General features: G+C 43.6%; 1 protein-coding gene across 1 annotated transcript in view; it reads left to right on the top strand.

Moving 5' to 3' along the window:
- The window catches only part of LOC106590041 (rho GTPase-activating protein 12), a 129,747-nt gene extending 129,211 nt beyond the window's left edge, over window positions 1-536 (top strand). The window contains exon 18 of the mRNA XM_045711030.2: window positions 346-536. Within this exon, the coding sequence (XP_045566986.1) occupies window positions 346-361 (16 nt within the window). The 3' untranslated portion in view covers window positions 362-536. The remainder of the gene's footprint in view (window positions 1-345) is intronic.
- The last annotated feature ends 23,640 nt before the right edge of the window (window positions 537-24,176 follow it).

The following is a 24,176-nucleotide window of genomic DNA, read 5'->3' as shown; positions in this document are numbered from 1 at the left end:
TTAGGTATTTTTCTTAACTCTATTGTTTGATGGCTTGTAAGTAAGCATTTCACTGTGAGGTCAACACCTGTTGAATTCGGCGCATGTGACAAATACAATTTGATTAGTGTTCATCACTCCTGTTCTGTACCTATGCAGTCAGAGTGAGCTGGTGAACAGGTAAGAAGACTCTGTCTGCCATGTAGGAACTGTCAGAAATGTTATTAGAGTCCGCCAGAAGGTCAATGCTATGATTCACCTATCACTCTTTTTCTCCCCCTCTCTCGCGCTTTTTCGCTCTCTCTTTTGCTCCCCCCTCTCTCTTTCTTTTCTGACTCTCTCTCTGACTCCCTCTCTCTCTCCAAGCACCATGCAGGACTAATGTTACAGAGATGGATGCATGGGGGCCAGTGGCATATCGCTCCTCGTAACTGTCTACATAACTTGCTCAGCTGGAGGGAAATACAGCCGTAGTAAGTCCTACCAGCCCTCTGTTTGCTGTTATATATTGGTCTGTTAAAGCAGTTAACTTGTCAAATAAAATGTCCCCTGCTTCAGTTTGCAAATGGTGATTTTTATGCTCTTGTCAAACAAATGTCATGGAATTTGGACGGTTGACATGCATAAAGCATGCCATCTGTCATTCCTGAAATTCATAATTTTTAAAGTAAGTATAAATCAAACACAATTATTCCTTATTGAAAAAAGTCAGTGAGCAGGAGGGAGGAAACCAATCTGCTTCTGAGCTCAAAAATACATTATGTTAATTAATGCCTATCAATCACCGTCTGAAAAATCCAACATCTTAATAACTGTGGAAATGTGAGTGAAAATGCAGTAGGTAGAAGCCCACACTACACTACACTGTTATAGGGGTTACTGACAGACTCCAGCAACCCAGAAAAGCCTCTTCCAACCCCCTGCTCCTGTCCTGACACAAACAGCCTACCGGCATAAAGACCACACTAAAGCACACTGAAGTGACGTCAAAGATTCATGGTTCATAATGGACTTGTTCTCATTACCTGCTCCCAGCCCCACACCTCATCCCCAACAGACCCTGTGAGTGAGAGACCAGGGGCTGTTCTGGCATCACACAGGACCTGATAGAAAAACACCAGCAGCATATGGTGCACTTCACGGGCCTCTTTGGGTCTGCATCCCAAATGGCACCCTGTTCCTTATATAGTGCACTATTTTTGACCAGGCCCAATAGGGCTCTGGTCAAAAGTACTGCACTATGTAGGGAATAGGGTGCCATTTCGGACACATACCGGGACTGTAACCTAACTCACTGTGGTCTGCTAGTTATAGAAATGAGAAAAAAAAAATCTAATTTGGAAATTCACGGGGTCAGGGCCCTTTATTCTCCCCCAGCTTTTAACAGCCTCTGTGCTGTGGTTTGGATTCAAACGGGCACATGATTCAATAGGATCTACCGGTACCTCATTCTGACACGTTTTCGAAATCAGAGGTGGTCCGCCTTTTATCAAAACAGAGCAGGGGCCAAGTTTATAAGCGGACCTGAGACCTCAGATCATAAATTAACAGGTATGTAGGCAAGAGGAGGAGGGAGTCCAACTAAAACGGACATCAAAGAGAAGGGGGTTCTGATCACAGGAGGTGGACTAGAAACACACAAACATAAACACTGTCACACTAACCCCAGGGCCATGACAAACAGAGATATTCTGGCTTCTCAGAGTAGCAGACAGTCAAACAGAGCTGATGCACACACACTGTAGACAGACCCAGACAGCACAGGAGGTCCAGATGACAACCTCACGCTGTTCCACATTCCTCCATGGTACGCACGTCACCGCCCCTTGCCAGCGCTCACAAACACACATACACACACTCTATTCCATGTCCTATTTCATGTCCTGAACAAGGACATAGAATATATCAATCTAGTAATGTTTTGCTAACCTCACTAGGGTAGGGGGCAGCATTCGGAATTTTGGATGAAAAGCGTGCCCAAAGTAAACTGCCTGCTAGTCAGGTCCAGAAGCTAGGATGTGCATATAATTGGTAGATGTGGATAGAAAACACTCTAAAGTTTCCAAAACTCTTAAAATAATGTCTGTGAGTATAACAGAACTGATATGGCAGGCGAAAACCTGAGGAAAATCCATCCAGGAAGTGCTATTATTTTGAAATGTCTCTTTTCCATTGAAAGCCTATCCACCATACAAAGACTTATGATGCAGTTCACGATCTCTATGCCTTCCACAACATGTGGCCAGTCTTTAGGCATTGTTTCAGGCTTTTACTCTGAAAAATTAGGGAGGAACAGCACTTTCAATGAGTGGACAGTGGAAATTTCCAGACATGAGTCCAGCGTGTGACCGGGAGCATGCCTTTCTTGTTTCTCCTTTTCTATTGACGAAGCTTTTGTCTGGTTTAAATATTATCAATTATTTATGCCAAAAACAACAAGAGGATTGATTATAAACATCGTTTGACATGTTTCTACGAACTTTTATGGTACTTTTTAGATTTTTCATCTGTCTGTTGTGACCGCGCTTTCTTCCAATGTATTACTGAACAAAACGCACCAACAAAACTGAGGTTTTTGGATATAAAGAGGGACTTGATCGAACAAAACAAACATTTATTGGGTAACTGGGAGTTTTGTGAGTGTAACCATATGAAGATCATCAAAGGTAAGTGATTCATTTTATCGCTATTTCTGACTTTTTTTACTCGTCTACTTGGCTGGTTACTGTTTGTAATGATTTGTCTGCTGGGCGCTGTTCTCAGATAATCGCATGGTTTGCTTTCGCCGTAAAGTCTTTTTGAAATCTGACACCGTGGTTGGATTAACAAGAAGTTAATCTTTAAACCGATGTATAACACTTGTTTGTTTCATGAATTCTTATAATGAGTATTTCTGATTTTGAATTTGGCGCTCTGCAATTTCACTGGATGTTGGCCAGGTGGGACGGTAGCGTCCCAACCCCCCTAGAGAGGTTAACAGCTGGTGAGCGATCTCTAATATTAACCTGTTGGGGCTAGGGGGCAGTATTTTCACGGCTGGATAAAAAAACGTACCCGATTTAATCTGGTTACTAATCCTACCCAGTAACTAGAATATGCATATACTTATTATATATTATAATATATATATTATTATTATTATATTATTATAAAGTTTCTAAAACTGTTTGAATGGTGTCTGTGAGTATAACAGAACTCATTTGGCAGGCGAAACCCTGAGACATTTTCTGACATGAAGTGGATACCTGATGTGTTGAATTACCTTTAAGCCTATGCCATTGAAACACACAGGGGTTGATTAATGTTTTGGCACTTCCTATGGCTTCCACTAGATGTCACCAGCCTTTACAAAGTGTTTTGAGTCTTTTACTGTGAGATCTGACCGAACAAGAGCCATGGAACGGTGATGGCCGATTAGACTCTGGCGCGCGAGTTCATGTTGGGTACTCTCGTTCCAATACGTTATAAAAGAGAATGCATTCGTCCACCTTGAATATTATTCATGTTCTGGTTAAAAAAGGCACTAATGATTTATGCTATACAACGTTTGACATGTTTGAACGAACGGAAATATATTTTTTCCCCTCGTTCATGACGAGAAGTCCGGCTGGCTTAGATCATGTGCTAACAACACGGAGCTTTTTGGATATAAATGATGAGCTTTTTTGAACAAAACTACATTCGTTATGGACCTGGGATGCCTGGAAGTGACATCTGATGAAGAGAATCAAAGGTAATGGATTATTTACATAGTATTTTCGATTTTAGATCTCTCCAACATGGCCGTTTGTCTATATAGCAAAGCATAATTTTCTGGGCGCAGTGCTCAGATTATTGCAAAGTGTGATTTCCCAGTAAGGTTATTTTTAAATCTGGCAAGTTGATTGCGTTCAAGAGATGTAAATCTATAATTCTTTAAATGACAATATAATATTTTACCAATGTTTTCTAATTTTAATTATTTAATTTGTGGTGCTGACTTGACTGCCGGTTATTGGAGGGAAACGATTTCCTCAACATCAATGCCATAGTAAAACGCTGTTTTTGGATATAAATATGAACTTGATAGAACTAAAAATGCATGCATTGTCTAACATAATGTCCTAGGAGTGTCATCTGATGGAGATTGTAAAAGGTTAGTGCATCATTTTAGCTGGTTTTATGGTTTTGGTGACCCTGTCTTTGAATTGACAAAACATTACACACAGCTATTGTCAATGTACTCTCCTAACATAATCTAACTTTATGCTTTCGCCGTAAAACCTTTTTGAAATCGGACGACGTGGTTAGATTAAGGAGATGTTTATCTTTCAAAGGGTGTAAGATAGTTGTATGTTTGAAAAATTTGAATTTTGACATTTATTTGGTTTCAAATTTGCCGCTCTTGAAATGCACCTGCTGTTGATAGGGTGCACCACGGGTGGCACGCTAGCGTCCCACATAGCCCCAAGAAGTTAAGGACGTCTCGATTGTTATGCTTGCCTGAGTGAGAATACCTCATGATAAGCTATACTATTTTCCAAGAGAGTTTTCAGCTATATTTTTTGTAGCGGTCTATTTACCACCACAAACCGATGCTGGCGCTAAGACCGCACTTAAAAAGCTGTATAGTGCCATAAGTAAACAAAGAAATGCTCACGTAGAGGAAACGCTCCTAGACGCCGGTGATTTTAATGCAGGAAAACTGAAATCTGTTTTACCTCATTTCTACCAGCATGTCACCTGTGCAACTGGAGGCAAAAGAGGATCACCTTTACTCCAAACACAGACGCATACAAAGCACTCCCTCCATTTGGCAAATCTGACTATAACACTGTTTTCTCAAACAGGAAGTACCAGTGCTCAATACGGAGGTGGTTCGATGAAGCGGAAGCAAAGCTACATTAGTTTCACTAGCACAGACTGGAATATGTTCCTGGATTCATCCGATGGCATTGAGGAGTTTACCACATCAGTCACCGGCTTCAATAATACGTGCATTGACAACATCATCCCCACAGTGACCGTACGCACATATCCCAACTAGAAGCCATTGATTACAGGAAACAACTGAGCTAAACGCTAGAGCTGCTGCTTTCAAGGAGTGGTACACTAATCTGGATGCTTGTAAGAAATCCCGCTACGCCCTCCGACGAACCAACAAACAGGCAATACAGGACTAAGATCGAATCTTACTACTCTGGCTCTGATGCTCGTCGGATGTGGCAGGGCTTGCAAACTATTACGGATTAAAAAAGTCGAAATCCAGCTGTAAAGTGCCCAGTGACGCGAGCCTATCAGATGAGCTAAATCCCTTCTATGCTTGCTTTGAGACTAGCAACACCAAACCTTGCGTGAGAGCACCAGCTGTTCCGGACGACTGTGTGTTCACGTTCTCCATAGCCGATGTGAGTAAGACCTTTAAGCAGGTTAACATTTACAAGACCACAAAGCCAGATGGATTTCCAGGATGCATACTCAGAGCATAACATTTTCACTGATATTTTCAACCCTTGACCCAGTCTGTAATACCTACATGTTTCAAGCAGTCCCTGTGCCAAGGAACGCAAAGGTAACCTCCCTAAATGACAATCGCCCCATAGCATTCACACCTGTAGCTATGAAATGCTTTGAAAGGCTCACATCAACACCATCATCCCAGACACCCTGGACCCACTCCAATTCGCATACCACCCCAACAGATCCACAGACGATGCAATCTCTATTGCACTCCACACTGCCCTTTCCCACCTGGACAAAAGGAACACCTACTTGAGAATGCTTTTCATTGACAACACATCCGCCATGCTGACCCTCAACATGGGGGCCCTTCAGGTGCGTGCTTAGTCCCCTCCTGTACTCCCTGTTCATCCACGACTGTGGGGCCATGCACAACTCGAACACCATCATTAAGTTTGCCAACAACATAACGGTGGTAGGCCTGATCACAGACGATGATGAGACAGCCTATAGGGAGGAGGTCAGAGACCTGGCAGTGTGGTGGCGGGACAACAGCCTCTCCCTCAATGTCAGCAAGACAAAGGAGCTGATCGTGGACTACAGGAAAAGGAGGGCCGAGCATGCCCCCATTCTCATCAACGGGGTTGTAGTGGAGCGGATCGAGAGCTTCAAGTTCCTCGGTGTCCACATCACTGTCATGGTCCAAACACACCAACACACTGCTGCTAGTCTGTTTATTATTTATCCTGATTGCCTAGTCACTTTTACCCCTACCTACATGTACATACCTCAATTAACTATATATATATATATATGTATGTGTGTGTGTATATGTGTGTGTGTGTGTGTATATATATATATATATATATAATGTCTCGTGATTGTTGTTTTGTCTTACTATTTCCTTTTTTATTTATAGCAAAGTTTTCTTCCTTTTTAACTCCTGCATTGTTGGGAAAGGGCTTGTAAGCAATAATTTCACAGTAAAGTCTGCACCTGTTGTATTCGGAGCATGTGACAAATAACATTTGATATCCCAGAGGGATCTGTTCAAAAGTAGTGCACTATATAGGGAATAGGTTGCCATTTGGCCCTCCTCACACACTTACTCAACAATCCCCAACCTGTACAAACTACAACCACGCATACATAACATATACAACCACTCACATCCCACTCACCCCAATACTATTACTACTTCCTTTAACGTGATTTATCACCTAAATATGAACAAGCAAGGTAAGACATTAAGGCATTCGGCCCCATGCTATGGATCTGCTATTGGAATCTGCTTATAAATGTTATATAACCAATGCCCTCCATATATTTTCTTCCTCTTTTCCTCCTCCTTTTTAAGAGGGATGGTAGGCAAACAACCCCATCATAAGGATATAGAATTCAACAAAATGTCACATTTTCTTTTGACAAAAACCATATCACCTGCAATTAGGTATACCTGAGGAACATTAGAGAACAGAGCAAAACCCATCTTAGATGTAGGTACCATGCTAGCACAGATGTTATCTGACAATTACTGAGGGAGAACATGGTGTTCTGATTAATTTGGGAGACAGAGGAGATAGCTGTTTTACAACCTCATTAACGTTGGCTACAATATACAATATGTTAGCTTAGACATACACACACAGACACACATACACACATGCAAGCACGCACACTTGCAACACCTGTTAGCTAACAGCACATGAATTCCCCTGATGGAGTCAGTGGCTATGGTGAATTAGATACTAATTAGGCCGTCTTGAGGAGCATTTTGAACATGCTGTTTAAGAGAAACCTGTATAATAATTGTGTGTGTGTTAGCTAGCCAGGAACCTCAAAGAAAGCCCAAACAAACATCAGTAGATCAACTATTTAAAAATAATTCAATACTTCAACAACCGCTACACCTGGCACTGTACTTCAATCTATCCTGACCTCTGTGCCCCTCCTTGATTCAGACTCAAGCCAATATTGATTCCAGCAAATGCAGAAGCACTCTCTCTCAATTCCCTCAGCTTGCATCCTGCCATCTTCTCTCTTCCTCTCTCTGTTTCTCTCTCTAATCTGCCTCTGTTTCTCTCTCTGTTTCTCTCTCCCTCCTTTCTCTCTCAGCCACAGGTAGGTTCTTCTCCTCTGAGACCGCAGAGTGCTGCGCTGCTTGCCATGCCAGCTCTCTCATAAGCTCATTGCCTTTTGCCTCCGTGCCAACATCTTACTTAATTAGCTCACATTTTTATGGGTATAAATTGCTTTTACATCACTGCCAGGGAACTACACAGACAAAGTGGGTCGATCATATATTATGTTGATCCTCCTTGGCTCCAGTTAAACCTATACATGACATATGAATTTGTGGAAACCCAGCACAGCACCAGAAGGGCCCAGTATAAGAGGTAGAATTCTTCTTTGTTGTGCTGTCAGTGGTCTTATCTCTCCCTGGGGATATCAGTTCTGCTGTCACTGGCTGGCTGTAAGGTGGATGGAGAGATGAGTAATAGAGGGAGTAGGATTAGGAAGGTAGGGACTGAGTAATTCAGGGATATAGGAGCTAAAGCACCCACACATTTTTCTGGGTACCTCTCATTCCCAGAGAGAGAGAGAGAGAGACTCACTAAATGTAGGTCTATGCTTCTAAAATCTGACAACACTGTCACAATGAAATCACCCACAAGGTGTTTATATCCACACTGGATCAAATATTCAGCATCCCCCCCTTCCTCATTCTCATCCCAAATGGAATGTTCCTAACTTGAATGCACAACAAACCTTAACATTGGCTAGTAATGAGGAAAGAAAGGCCATGACTTTTCTGGTCTGAGACGGTGTTTTTACTCAGGGATGTTGCTAAGGGCATGGAAAGAAAAGCGCAATACTACTTCATTCTCACTCAATATTGCCTGGGAGTAGGTTTATCTGTGAATGATGAAGAACTTGATGTGGCCACAACTTCTTCCTAAAAACCTACTAGAGAAACCACCTTTTATCATCAGTCCTCCTCCCTGCGATGTCTTAATCTCAGCACTAGGGGGAAATGAAGAACACATTTTAACCATCATCTCTAGTCAGTTGATCCAGATGCTTGTTTCTCAGTACCTTCCTCAGGCTGTGGTGTTGTTTATTCTCCCCGGATTAAGTTCCTCAAACGTCCGTCTTCCTCCACTGAGACAGAATCTGCGTCCCAAATGGCATCCTATTCCCCATATAGTGCACTACATTGGACCGATAACCCAAAAATAGTGCACTAAATATTGGTGCCATTTGGGACATAGTCAGAGAGAGCTGGCAGCGATGCTCTCCAGAGTACGCTAAATCCTTTCTGTTGTAGCCAGGTGGATACACAACACACCCCCTCACTGCGGTTTGGTTCAGTTCTTCTAGCTCTCCATGCATTTACATGTCAGTCATCCATATTGATGCCAGGCGATTCATGTGGTGCCAGCCTATATAGCCTCATAGCACACCCTGTTTCTGCTCACCCACTACCCCTTGCTCCTTACCCATGTAAAGCTGCTGAAAGCCTGGGACAGTCCCAAATGGGACTCTATTCCCTTTATAGTGCAGGGCCCATAAGGCTCTGGTCAAAAGGGGTGCACTATGGGCCCAGGTCAAAAGTAGTTTATTGGAGTCAGGAAGTGGGTCGGGGGCACGGTCCCCTCCCAGTAGCCCAGGGTGGAGAGTATAAGTGGGGAGGTTTGTGTTAGTAAGGTCCACCTGGCTATCTCTGAGGTGGAGCCTCAGCCTGCTGTAATTGATTTGTCAATCTGGTGCCATCTGCCGTGTCGCACAGATGGATGAGGGCTCATTATGCTCTCCTTACAGAGAGAAGACCACCAGAACACTTTGAGGGAGTAGGAGAGCAGGGATAGGTTACACTCAACAGACACAAGAGAATACACATGCGCAGGTATGTACACACGCATGCACACACACATACAAGTGCATGCACGCACAAATGAATGCACGTACACAGTTGTGACATATGGTAGAATAAGGCCTGGAGGGGTGACGGAAACAAACCAATCCCTTAACCCCGCTACGGGCCCCCTGAGGGTCAGGAGTTATGGCTGGTCATATAGAAGCTGTGACCGGGACAGGCCCCACATGACTTAATGACTCGGCTTGATGAGAAAGAAAGAGATCTGGTGCATCTGTCCCCAACCAAGGAGGGCCTACAGCAGCAACTAGATCTTCTGCACAGACTCTCTGACCTGGGCCCTATCAGCGAACGTCAGTAAGGACAATTTAATGGTGTTCCAAAAAAGGTCCAGTTGCGAAGACCACAAATACAAATTCCATCTAGACACCGTTGCACTAAAGCAGCGGTTCCCAAACTTTTTATAGTCCCGTACCCCTTCAAACATTCAACCTCCAGCTGGTACTCCCTCTAGCACCACGGTCAACAGACTCTGAAATGTTTTTATTTTCTTTTGCCATCATTGTAAGCCTGCCACACACACACATTTATTAAACATAAGAATGAGTGTGAATTCTTGTCACAACCTGGCTCGTGGGAAGTGACAAAGAGCTCTTATAGGACCAGATCACAAATAATAATATAATAATAATGTCACGTCCTGACCAGTAAAGGGGTTATTTGTTATTATAGTTTGGTCAGGACGTGGCAGGGGGTATTTGTTTTATGTGGTTCGGGGTGTGTGTTTATGTAGAGGGGTGTTTTATTTATTAGTCCGTTTTTTTTTTGTTAAGTTCTATGTTGTATAGTTCTATGTCTGTGCTAGGGTGTTTAGATCTATGTTTAGGTATTGGGATTGGGGCCTTCAATTGGAGGCAGCTGTTTATCGTTGCCTCGGATTGAAGGTCCTATATTTAGGAGTATTTTTGTTATGGGAATTGTGGGAGGATGTTCTTTGCACTGCTGTGTTTAGCCTGCACGACTGTTAGTTAGTTCGTTTATTGGTTTGTTTATGTAAGTGTTCAAAATAAAAGTGAAAATGAGCACTCAACCCGCTGCGCCTTGGTCCAATTACTACGACGATCATGACAAATAATCAATAATTTTGCTCTTTATTTAACCATCTTACATATAAAACCTTATTTGTTCATCAAATTGTGAATAACTCACCACAGGTTAATGAGAAGGGTGTGCTTGAAAGGATGCACATAAGTCTGCAATGTTGGGTTGTGTTGGAGAGAGTCTCAGTCTTAAATCATTTTCCACACACAGTCTGTGCTTGTATTTAGTTTTCATGCTAGTGAGGGCCGATAATCCACTCTCACATAGGTACGTGGTTGCAAAGGGCATCAGTGTCTTAACAGCGCGATTTGCCAAGGAAGGATGCTCTGAGCGCAGCCCAATCCAGAAATCTGGCAGGGGCTTCTGATTAAATAAAATTTTCACAGAACCGGTTGTTGCAATTTCGATGAGGCTCTCTTGTTCAGATATCGGTAAGTGGACTGGAGGCAGGGCATGAAGGGGATAACGAATCCAGTTGTTTGTGTAATCCGTTTCGGGAACATACCTGCGTAATTGTGCACCCAACTCACTCAGGTGCTTCTCTATATCACATTTGACATTGTCCCTAAGCTTGAGTTCATTTGCACACAAAAAAACCATACAATGATGGAAAGACCTGTGTGTTGTCCTTGTTAATGCAGACAGAGAAGAGCTCCAACTTCTTAATCATAGCCTTAATTTTGTCATGCACATTGAATATAGTTGCGGAGAGTCCCTGTAATCCTAGATTCAGATCCTTCAGGCTAGAAAAAACATCACCCAGATAGGCCAGTCGTGTGAGAAACTCGTCATCATGCAAGCGGTCAGACAAGTGAAAACTATGGTCAGTAAAGAAAACTTTAAGCTCGTCAATTAAAAAAAATGTGTCAATACTTTGCCCCTTGATAACCAGCACCAGTATGTTGTAAAAGTGTTACATGGTCGCTGCCCATATCATTGCATAGTGCAGAAAATACACAAGAGTTCAGGGGCCTTGCTTTTAAAAAGTTAGCCATTTTCACTGTCGTGTCCAAAATGTCTTTCAAGCTGTCAGGCATTCCCTTGGCAGCAAAAGCCTCTCAGTGGATGCTGCAGCTTACCCAACTGCTTGCACGTGCGTTACCACTCCACTATATCTCCCTGTCATGGCTTTTGCACCATCTGTACAGATATCAACATGAGCAGCAGCTACATTTGGCTACATACAGACCGTTAGTGGAATTCCCGTGAAAGAGTAATGGTTAATGTGACTGGATGTTCATTATTTGACTAGGCTACCAGTCTTTAACATTGTGTTGTTATTTTTCTGAACACTAGATGGTTACATTTTATTTTTGGCAGTGAAACGAGGCTACTCAGGCGAGGAAAAAAAAAACTCACCCAAACGTTGGAAAATATAAATAGATTTTTTATTTTTTTTAGTTTATGTGAATCCGTTTTTATTTGGCGTACCCCCAACGGCATTACACCCCAGTTCCCAGGAAAACTGCCCTAGAGCACACAAAAAACTATACCTATCTTGGCCTACACATCAGCAATATCAGAACTCATTGCCCTCGATGGTTGTGAGTTCTGGGGCCCCTCACCAACCAAGAATTCACAAAAATGGACAAACAACAAATTGAGACTGCATGCAGAATTCTGCAAAAACATCCTCTGTGTACAACGCACAACACTAAATAATGCATGCAAAGCAGAATCAGGATGATTCCCGCGAATAATATCAAAATCCAGAAAAGAGACATTATTCTACAACCACCTAAAAATATGTGATTCCCAAACATTCCATAACAAAGCCAGTGAGAATAACCTAGAGAAGAGCCCCCTCAGCCAAATGGTTCTGGGTCTCTGTTCACAAACACAAACAGACCCCACAAAGAACCAGGACAGCAACACAATTATTCCCAAACAAATCATGAGAAAAAGTAAAGATAATTACTTGTCACATTGGAAAGAATTAACCAAAAAACTGAGCAAACTGGAATGCTGTTTGGCCCTAAACAGAGAGTACACAGTGGGAGAATACCTAACCACTGTGACTGACCCAAAATGAAGAAAAGCTTTGATTATGTACAGACTCAGTGAACATAGCCTTGCTATTGAGAGAGGCCGGCGAGAGAGAGGACAGACTATGTGCACACTGCCCACAAAATTATGTGGAAACCGAGATGAACTTCCTAACCTCCTGCCAAATGTATGACCATATTAGAGACACATATTTCCCTGAGATTACACAGATCCACAAATGTTCAACTATTGCTATATTATGGCACATTGCAACTGTGCCATAATATAACATTTGAAATGTCTCCACCCTTTTGAAACTTTTCGTGTGTGATGTTTACTTTTGATTTCTGATTGTTAATTTCACTTTTGTTTATTTTCTATTTTACTTGCTTTGGAAATGTAAACATATTTTTCCTATGCCAATAACACCATTTGAGAGCAAGAGAGATAGAGTGCCCATGACCACACGGGCACACCTACACACACCTACACCTACACACACACACACACACACACACACACACACACACACACACACACACACACACACACACACACACACACACACACACACACACACACACACACACACACACACACACACACACACACACCACACACACACACACACACACACACACACACACACACACACACACACACACACACCACACACACACACACACACACAGAGAGACTGGCCTTACTCCATGGCAAACCAACAGATAGCTGAGATCTAGCAATGCCTTACTGCTTTATCAGCAAGGAGAGTGAGAGGAAGACTGAAACTACAGATAATGTCACGGTCCAAAACAACAGGTGCTGCCTTAGTGCATGATTTACATGCTTAGATAAATGTGCATATTCTTTCACATCTAAATGGATGGTGGTGTGCGTCCTGTGGCTCAGTTGGTAGAGCATGGTGTTTGCAACGCCTGCATGGTGTGTGCAACGCCAGGGTTGTGGGTTCGATTCCCACGGGGGGCCAGTACAAAAACAAAATGCATGAAATGAAATGCATGTATTCACTACTGTAAGTCGCTCTGGATAAGAGCGTCTGCTAAATGACAAAAAATGTAAATGTAAGGGAGGAGAGAGAGAGAAACATAGCAAGACAGAGAGAGGTAGGCCTCTTGCAGCAAAGTGTACCCCTGAATTTTTTAGGAAACCTGCCTCTTTACTGCCTCTCCCCATCCTTGTGTCTACCCTTCCCCTCCCAGAGGAGCTAAGAAAGGCAAGGGTCAGAGTTCATCTGTCTGAGGCATGTTTACCAGGGGAGAGTTCACGGGTCATCCGTATCAAGAGAAGAGAGCATGACACAACCCCAACAAGAGGAGGACGGAGGAAGAGGAGAATGACTTGGAGGAGGAATAAGGAGGGGGAGGAGAAGGAAGGGAGACAAAATGGTCCCGTAAGATGGTCAGGAGATCAGGGAAAAATTGTTAGTATTAAGTTTGAAACCCACCCGGAAACATACTATAGAAGTACATGGAGTCAATACTCCTATAATGTAAATAATGCTGAGAATTTAGCTATGTGGTCCAAGCTCTTTCATGATGCTTATGGATTGGTTGACTTGGGATAGGATTGGGGTTCCTCAGGGTTCTGTTGTGTCACCACTGGGTGTCTCTGTGGTGCTGTCTGTCCAGAGAGGTGGTAGAGTATGATGATGACTTAAAAGACCATAAAAATCTTTTTCTACATTGAGTCAAAGGAATGGGGATTAGTGTATGGGAGGGTCCACAAAAGCACAGCTGAACGGACAGCAGGAAGATGTATGACTGAATGCATGTGAAAATGGATCAATCTTCTCTTGCACTGGGACAGATCAAACCTTCATAACATGGATACCGTAGCTGTTTTGTTTTATGACTCTCTCTCTCTCTCAGGCGTAAGTTGGGATGTTGTTTCCAAGCTCTGTAATAAACAGGTGCTGAGTCTCACCAGTTGTTCTTTGTCCTAACAGGACTTTGGGGGTTTGAGAGGGGAGCCAAGCCAACACCTGTCCATATCTCTCACTGCTTCCACAGAAAAACTGAAAACAGCCCTCAAGAAGAATAACAGCATATTTCACACCAATAACTGTTTCTAGAAAAGACAATGCAAATTTCGGAATGTATTAAAATAATGATCCACTTTATACCCTTGATAATAATAATTAATCTAGACTGTGATGCATGGGCTACAGAATCGTGGTTATCACATACTGTGTACAATATGGAGAGTGTGTGCATTTGGTTTAACTCTGGCTACAGCTGTGCACGGCTGTCAAGAGAGTCTGATGTCATGTTCAATGTGCGTCTGTGGGGATGTGGAGGGAGGAGACGGAGAGGGAGATGAGGGGGAGACTAAGCCAGATTCTTGGCCTCCTCGGCTTTGCAGCTCGGAGCCACCTGCTGCATATTTAGCACAGATAGCACAACATGCAACAATTTTAAAGATTTTACTGAGTTACAGTTCACATAAGTAAATCAGTCAATTTAAATAAATTAATTAGGCCCTAATCTATGGGTAGGGGCATGGATCAGAAAACCAGTCAGTATCTGGTGTGACCACCATTTGCTTCATGCAGCTTGACACATCTCCTTCACATACAGTTGATCAGGCTGTTGATTGTGGAATGTTATCCCACTCCTCTTCAATGGCTGTGTGAAATTTCTGGATATTGGCGGGAACTCGAACATGCAGTTGTATACGTCAATCCAGAGCATCCCAAACATGCTCAATGGGTGATATATCTGGTGAGTATGCAGGCCATAGAAGAACTGGTACATTTTCAGCTTCCAGGAATTGTGTACAGATCCTTGTGACATGGGGCCATGCATTATCATGCTGCAACATGAGGTGATGGCGAATGAATGGCACAGCAAATTGACATTGATAAAATGCAATTTTGTTTGTTGTCTGTAGCTTATGCCTGCCCATACCATAACCCCACCGCCACCATGGGGCACTCTGTTCACAAAATTGACATCAGCAAACTGCTCACCATACACGCTGTCTGCCATCTGCCTGGTACAGTTGAAACCCGGGATTAATCTGTGAAGAGCACACTTCTCCAGCCTGCTAGTAGCCATCGAAGGTGAGTATTTGCCCACTGAAGTCGGTTACTCCGCCGAACTGCAAACAGGTCAAGACCCTGGTGTGGACGACGAGCTTCCATGAGACGGTTTCTGACAGTTTGTGCAGAAATTCTTTGGTTGTCCAAAACCACAGTTTCATCAGCTGTCCGGATGGCTGGTCTCAGATGATCCAGCAGGTGAAGAAACCGGATGTGGAGGTCCTGGGCTGGCGTGGTTACATGTGGTCTGCAGTTGTGAGACCGGTTGGCCAAATTCTCTAAAATGACTTATGGTAGGGAAATTAACAATGAATTATATAGCAACAGCTCTGTTGGACATTCCTGTAGTCAGCATGCCAATTGTAGCATAGTGGGTAGAGCATTGTGCCAGTAACCGAAAGGTTGCTGGAACGAATCCCCGAGCTGACAAGGTAAAAATATGTCGTTCTGCCGCTGAGCAAGGCAGTTAACCCACTGTTCCACGGGTGCCAAAGACATGGATGTCGATTATGGCAGCCGCTCGCACCTCTCTGATTCAGAGGGGTTGGGTTAAATGCAGAAGACACATTTCAGTTGAATGCATTCAGTTGTTCAACTGACTAGGTATTCCCCTTTCCCAATTGCACGCTCCCTCAGTACTTGAGACATCTGTGGCATTATGTTGTGTGACAAAACTGCACATTTTATAGTGGCCTTTTATTGTCCCCAGCACCTGTGTAATGATCATGCCTGTTTAATCAGAGAGAGTGAGAGAGAGAGAGAGAGAGAGAGAGGGAGAGAGAGAAAAGAGAAAAGGAGAAAGAAGGATAGAGAGACAGAGGAGAGGGACGGAGAGGCTGACAGATATGGTGACTTAATATTGCCTAATATTTCATGGCTGGTGGAATGTGGTGTCCACTCCCTCCTTTATGACACTGTGATGAATTATACTGGTGGAACAGCTAAATTATGTCATAAACTGTATTGTAGAGAGAGAATTCTGTTCACTTTCAGAATTCTGAATGGATTCTTGAAACTTTGAACAGTTGTTACATATTGCTTGACACCATCAAATGTACAGCGTACTAGGAATGACATAGGCTACTGCATTTATGGATCATTCTATTGAATCATTTCAATGTTTTGGGACTTTGGAGTGTGAGAACAATATAGATAGTTGAGAATTGTGTTGAAGTGAAAGATGTGGAAAGGTTGGTAACTTGAAAGAGGAGAGTGCATGGGTGGAGGAGTTGGAGAGCGGGAGGAGAGAGAAACCCCCCCCTCGCCCGCTGTTCTGTGTTCAACAGTAAGGCCATAATACACCCCTCTTTATGGGGTCCATCAGAGCTGCAAGCTGATTCTATGGAGCAGATGGTTTGGATGTGTGTGTGTGTGCATGCGTCACATGTGTACATAGGTGCGTGTGTGTCCGTGTGTGTAGGTTTGTGTGTGAGGGCATAGAGGAGGATGTGATGAACCTGAACCTCAGTGTGTGTGTGTTATGCAGAACAGAATAACAGGGGCAATGTATCTCACTCTGCACAATTCAATGTCTGCTTTCACCCTTAATGGATAGAATCAGGTTTTCCTCCCCCTGCTTCTCCTTTGAAAGGCGCACGCTCGCATGTGAGTCTTTTTCCTTTCTCCCTCTTTACAAAAACCTAAATATGGAAACCATGATTGGAAATTGTTTAGACAACCTGAAATAGTTTATCCTGAGGCTCAGCCTTTTCAAACAGAGTTCCCAGATCAAAGCGCAGGAAACATGAATCATACAGTATTTCTGTAAAGAACGATGCCTTCTCTTCCCTCTGACATACAGTACCACAAACAAAAATGCAAACAAAACAGAAAAGAAAACAGTGCAACGTGTTAAAAGTGCTTATGTTAGAGAGGCCCATGGTCCCCACTGAAAAACTCTTGATCATAACAATAACAGGACCTCAAGGAGATCATGAGAGACTTTATTGCCCTGTGTCTGTCATCCCCATTGAGTGATAGTGCATCAGTGTAAGCAGCTCTCGAAGGGTGCGTCCCAAATTACATGCTATTCTCTATAAAGTGCAAGCCCTGGTCAAAAATAGTGGATCCTGGTCAAAAGTAGTCGGTCCTGGTCAAAAGTAGTCCACTGTATTGGGTATAGGGTGCTATTTGGGACACGTTCTAACTGGCCTGTCCTGGCAATTTCTATGGGGTTAACAGGACTCTGCCTGATGGAAGATACTCCTGAGAGACATCACATCATTCTGCTACAGCCCCCCACCTCTCTCGCTCTCTCTCCCTCTCTCTCCTTCTTTCTCACCCAACTCTTCAACTCTCCAGTGGCCAGTAACATCAATCAGTAATATATATTCTCTGTTACAGCAGTAGGTAACTGATCCAGAGGCATCATGGCATGGTTAAGATGACATTGGGGATTGCATCACTCTGCTGTTTCTTTCCCCCTTAAATTGCCCCAGGAGATCACAGCAGAAATAGTCGCCAGATTGCCAATTGCCTAAAATATCAACTTCTTTCCCTTCCTTGTATTCTGTTTCGAAGGTGCACCTCATACCTTAGCCAGAAATAGCACTACAGTCTGGCCTACAACACTCAACCATCGTTTTTAGCTACTCATTCCTACTTTCTCTTCTGTGTTATCTGTTTTAAAGCTTATAGTCTTTGTCGTGCAGAACAACCAAGGTGTCAGATTTCCTATATATATATATTTTTCAACCATTAGGATTTTAAGCTTATGTCCCCGAAACTCACTCTTCTTCAACATTTCTACGGCTTCGTCATGACTTCTCCCCATTTGAAGACTGTTCTCTCTGGTACCATGGCGAGAGGGGAGAAAGAGAGGGGGGAGAGAGAGCGAGGGAGAGAGAGGCCCGCAGGAGCAGGACAGCCCTCTGATCTCTCTGACTGCCCCTCTCTCTCTCTCTCTCTCTCTCTTTCTTGCTCTCTCTCTGTTTCTGTCTCTTTCTCTCTCTGTCTCTTTCTCTCTCTGTCTCTCTGTCTCTTTCTCTCTCTGTCTCTCTGTCTCTTTCTCTCTCTCTCTGAAGTCCTAGTATTACTTTGATCAGTCCCAGTTAACATTCCCCCACCGTCCTGCTGTGTTGTCCCTTCCCGGGAGAGAAGAGAGGGAACGAAGTGAACTAAACAAAAAGGTGTGTCACTTAGCCTTTCAAATATTAATCCGTACAAAAGTGCTGAGTGTGTGGCGTGGTCTAGAGCAGGGGCTGCATGGGCTGTCACAGTAAGCCTGAGTCACCCCCTCCTCTCCCCATTGCTTCTCCTTGTCCCTCCTTTTCTCCCTTCCTTCTCCTTCTCCTTACCCCATCCTCATTCTCCCTCCTTTTCTCCCTTCCTTCTCCTTACCTCATCCTCCTTCTCCCTCCTTTTCTCCCTTCCTTCTCCTTACCCAATCCTCCTTCTCTTCTCCTTCTACCCCACCTTTCCCTGTTAAATGCAATTCTCTGTGAGGTTGCCTTATTCCTTCTGCGAGAAAGGTGTCAGTAAGTCATAGACCAGATGGGCTGCCACTCTCATCTCCTCTCCCCTCACCTACTCTTCTCTCCTCCCCTCTCCATCTCCTCCCATCTCTCCCTCCCTCCCTTCATCTTTATCCTGTCCAGGAGTGTTCAGGTACAGTAAAATCAGCAACACTCTGACTGGTGCCCTGTGCTCAAACTGACAGACATTCCTGCCTGACTCATCGCCTCATATGTCAGACAATATTACATATACCTAACCAAATGTGAAAGACCGAAAATAGAAGCTACCTGATCACACGTTTCAGAGAAGTGAAGCTCTGATGATGATGATGTTGGCTGTGATTATGTCAGCTGTGAGGATGTCATCTGTGTTGATATCAGCTTGAAGTACACATACTCTGAGGTGTTCCGGTACACACATTGGGGGGTGATGTCAGTGAGTTCCAACAGAACAGTGGTACTAGTCATTTTCCTTATACACTGCTCAAAAAAATAAAGGGAACACTAAAATAACACATCCTAGATCTGAATGAATGAAATAATCTTATTAAATACTTTTTTCTTTACATAGTTGAATGTGCTGACAACAAAATCACACAAAAATAATCAATGGAAATCCAATTTATCAACCCATGGAGGTCTGGATTTGGAGTCACACTCAAAATTAAAGTGGAAAACCACACTACATGCTGATCCAACTTTGATGTAATGTCCTTAAAACAAGTCAAAATGAGGCTCAGTAGTGTGTGTGGCCTCCACGTGCCTGTATGACCTCCCTACAACGCCTGGGCATGCTCCTGAGGTGGCGGATGGTCTCCTGAGGGATCTCCTCCCAGACCTGGACTAAAGCATCCGCCAACTCCTGGACAGTCTGTGGTGCAACGTGGCGTTGGTGGATGGAGCGAGACATGATGTCCCAGATGTGCTCAATTGGATTCAGGTCTGGGGAACGGGCCAGTCCATAGCATCAATGCCTTCCTCTTGCAGGAACCGCTGACACACTCCAGCCACATGAGGTCTAGCATTGTCTTGCATTAGGAGGAACCCAGGGCTAACCGCACCAGCATATGGTCTCACAAGGGGTCTGAGGATCTCATCTCGGTACCTAATGGCAGTCAGGCTACCTCTGGCGAGCACATGGAGGGCTGTGCGGCCCCACAAAGAAATGCCACCCCACACCATGATTGACCCATTGCCAAACCGGTCATGCTTGAGGATGTTGCAGGCAGCAGAACGTTCTCCACGGCGTCTCCAGACTCTGTCACATCTGTCACATGTGCTCAGTGTGACCCTGCTTTCATCTGTGAAGAGCACAGGGCGCCAGTGGCGAATTTGCCAATCTTGGTGTTCTCTGGCAAATGCCAAACGTCCTGCACGGTGTTGGGCTGTAAGCACAACCCCCACCTGTGGACGTCGGGCCCTCATACCACCCTCATGGAGTCTGTTTCTGACCATTTGAGCAGACACATGCACATTTGTGGCCTGCTGGAGGTCATTTTGCAGGGCTCTGGCAGTGCTCCTCCTGCTCCTCCTTGCACAAAGGCGGAGGTAGCGGTCCTGCTGCTGGGTTGTTGCCCTCCTACGGCCTCCTCCACGTCTCCTGATGTACTGGCCTGTCTCCTGGTAGCGCCTCCATGCTCTGGACACTACGCTGACAGACACAGCAAACCTTCTTGCCACAGCTCGCATTGATGTGCCATCATGGATGAGCTACACTACCTGAGCCACTTGTGTGGGTTGTAGACTCCGTCTCATGCTACCACTAGAGTGAAAGCTCCGCCAGCATTCAAAAGTGACCAAAACATCAGCCAGGAAGCATAGGAACTGAGAAGTAGTCTGTGGTCACCACCTGCAGAACCACTCCTTTATTGGGGGTGTCTTGCTAATTGCCTATAATTTCCACCTGTTGTCTATTCCATTTGCACAACAGCATGTGAAATCTATTGTCAATCAGTGTTGCTTCCTAAGTGGACCGTTTGATTTCACAGAAGTGTGATTGACTTGGAGTTACATTGTGTTGTTTAAGTGTTCACTTTATTTTTTTGAGCAGTGTATGAAGTGTGGCCAAATATATGACCAAATACCTAGCATCACTTGGTGTATTTCTTACACACATCTCACCTCACAATTTGCAGGCATTGCACATTCCTCTGCTGCACATAGCATCTGTAGCAGGGGTGGGCAAACTCTTTGGCCCTTGAGCCACATTGTGATTTCGAAATTAAACGAAGGGCTGCACGTTTTTTTGGGACAGATTTCTTTGCCAAAATGTATTTAAAAAATATGACAAAAAGGGCAGTTATTTGAAAATATATTCATCCATTATCATTTCTACATACTTTATATCTAGTTTTAGACATTCAAGAGTGGCCTGGAGTGTTTTTCTAACCCAAAACAATCCCCTCCCCCCCCCAGACTGAATGGGCTCGTGGACTGCCGGATCCAAAGTTTGCCCCTCAATCTGTAGTCTTCTCATTGTATTGTGGCCTCATGCATGTCATCAAGTTTCGCCTCAGTAGAAAAGGCTATCATGTAACCCTTTAACTGAAAACAGCTTTGACAAACTGGCTAAGTGTGAGGGAGAATTCCTTCTTGTCTGTTATGGCTGAGCCTATAGGATCCCTAGGCTGACTGGCCGTGACCCTGGGAGGTGTGCACCCACCCCTTGACGCACACACACGTACGCATGCACGTTCACACACACACACACACACACACACACACACACACACACACACACACACACACACACACACACACACACACACACACACACACACACACACACACACACACACACACACACACACACACACACACACACTTCTGAGGTTCCCTCCAAATGAGACATAGCATATAAATCTATCATCAGAGGGTAATGATACACTTAACTCTCTCGACACTGGTGTGTGTGTGTGTGTGCGTACGTGTGTGCGTGTACAAATGCAGCTAAGTCAGCCCCTTAATTCCTCCCTTTGTGTTCTGCAGCCTTTCCTCCAAGCTACGCCTCATTTGCTTCATGGTGAAGGGACTGATTAAATATTTAAAGTATGGAGTACATTTCCTGGAATCAGGTGTAACCGTAATAGTACTGCGCTGCGCTGTGGAGAGCAATAACTACATTGGAGTTAGCCATCTGAAAGAGAAAGAGGCCGCTGCACTCAGAGCACTGTGTTTACCACCCACTTCTGTTCACACGCACACGCACACGCACACACTGATCTGTTCCATACCAACCCTTCTTTCCAGCTCTGCTCTGTTGCTCTGTCTTCTCCTCCAACTCACTGCTGGGCCCTTTGTGGCCTTCATAAGCAGAAGCATCATAGCAGAGAGATGAAGAATATTGAACTGGAAACTCTTCATTCTGCCACGGAATAGATTCAGATTGGCCTTTGGTTGATGTTCAACTGCTGTCTCTGGTTTGAGAAGGTTTGAGAGTGCCCGCCTCTGTACAATGACATGCTTGTTGCCTCTCAGAGAACAGGACAGAAAATGTACATAAACAGTAGATGGCGCTCCTAGGCACGTCCATAGGTTTGACACCAATGCCAGAGGAATCTTCACCCTGTGTGAGGTGATTCTCCAACTCACCTTTTAGTAATCAAACTCATTGAATGTAGGGAGAAAAATGTTGCTTTAAGGTAATTCTAAGGCCTCGACATACCTCTACCCTGCTGTTAATCCACATAGCCTCATTCCTGTAGCTAATCTGACAGAATTACATTCTTTCATTAACTGAAGTTCTCCTTCTTTCTATGGATTTCCCTCCTATAATGGTGGCTGTACATCCCTTCTTACAATTATATAGCTCGGGATTCAATGTGTTGTGACAACGTTCCCTAAGGAGGATTCTCACAACATAACCAAATACAACACGCCGTCTTTAGACACACAAAGAGGTGACATGCTATCTGAAATGAAGGCATATGGGTGAGTTTAAGCTCCTATAACCGAGTAAGTATAAATCCCAGAATAAAGCCCCTGGTTTTCTGACTGAATATATTAATGGATAAGAATCCCTCCTTCTTCCAGACATCAATGGACGAATCACACCAATTATCCCTTCAAAAGGTATACTTGTTGGAGTTTGTGATGACAGTAATAACCTGCTAGTTGAATGGTGCTGGTGGGGCTCTGAGACAGACAAAGGGCAGATTGTTTTTTTTTTTTTGCATATTCAGAAACAGGGTTTTAATATCTGTATTTGAGAAAGATATCCGTGGCAACAAAATCTCTTGAATTCAAATTCAATTTCTATTGGCACTAATATCACTACACAATATTTTTAAGACAGGGGTATTTGTGAGTTTGTCACATGTGATGTATTCAAATAAACAGTCTCTGACTGTTACTACAACAGCAATAACTCTGAAGTGGAGTAATGATGAGTGAGCTTTTCAACAACTTTCTGACTAACGACCTAGCTAGCCTTGTCATGGAAAATCCTGTGCGGCCACGCACGCACGCACACACACATGTATACACACACACACGTCAGTTGGAGTGTGTTTCAGTCAAGTTCAGTTCAGAGCAGCAGAAACAATGTCTCAGGCACACATTTAGTGTTGTTTCATCATTTGGATACAGATAAGAGCACGTATCTCATCAGTGTTGAGTGAGGGGTTGGATGAGATCAGAAAGAGACTCATTTGATCCTCATACTTTTACCGTTTTTTACAATCACTTTGACACTAATTTCAGAACCTTTTGGTCATTTTTCAAAACTCTAGACACAAAACTCAAAATGGCCATCACTTGTAACACAGGCTGTCCAATGTTCAAAACATTGCGTTGTGCATTCATATCTTTAAAGAAACCTTGCACTTGCAGAATCATTGGTTCAAATAACTCCTTTATCATGAAATACCATAGGAACATTAATTTAGATCACCCCCACACAAGATACCGATAGTTTCACTGTGTAGTTGTTCATACAATCATTAAATATTGTAGTACAAAATATGTGATACATGTGTCATTATGGTACTACACATAAATACATAACTGTAAAAGGACAAGTAGAGAGAATACTACAGACACAGTGGAATCACTGAAAACATCCATTGTGATGTGGATGAGAACCTGTGGCCAAATCCACAAGACAGGGTTGATGGAAATATAGAAGTACAGTAATCAACCCTTTTGTTTTGCTTTTTACAGTAAGCCAGGTGAGGAACACTGCAGTTGACGTTTTACTGTAGTTTTTTCTTTTTTGTAGCTAATTATTTTTGCTTTGATTCAAGGAAACCTATGTTGTGATTTTATTGTATTTCATCAA

The sequence above is a fragment of the Salmo salar genome, chromosome 29 (genome assembly GCF_965601325.2).
Source record: "Salmo salar chromosome 29, fSalSal1, whole genome shotgun sequence".
In the NCBI taxonomy this organism is placed as follows: Eukaryota; Metazoa; Chordata; class Actinopteri; order Salmoniformes; family Salmonidae; genus Salmo; species Salmo salar.
The sequence above is the reverse complement of the archived record's forward strand: the minus strand, read 5'-3'. Positions and strand labels throughout refer to the sequence as shown.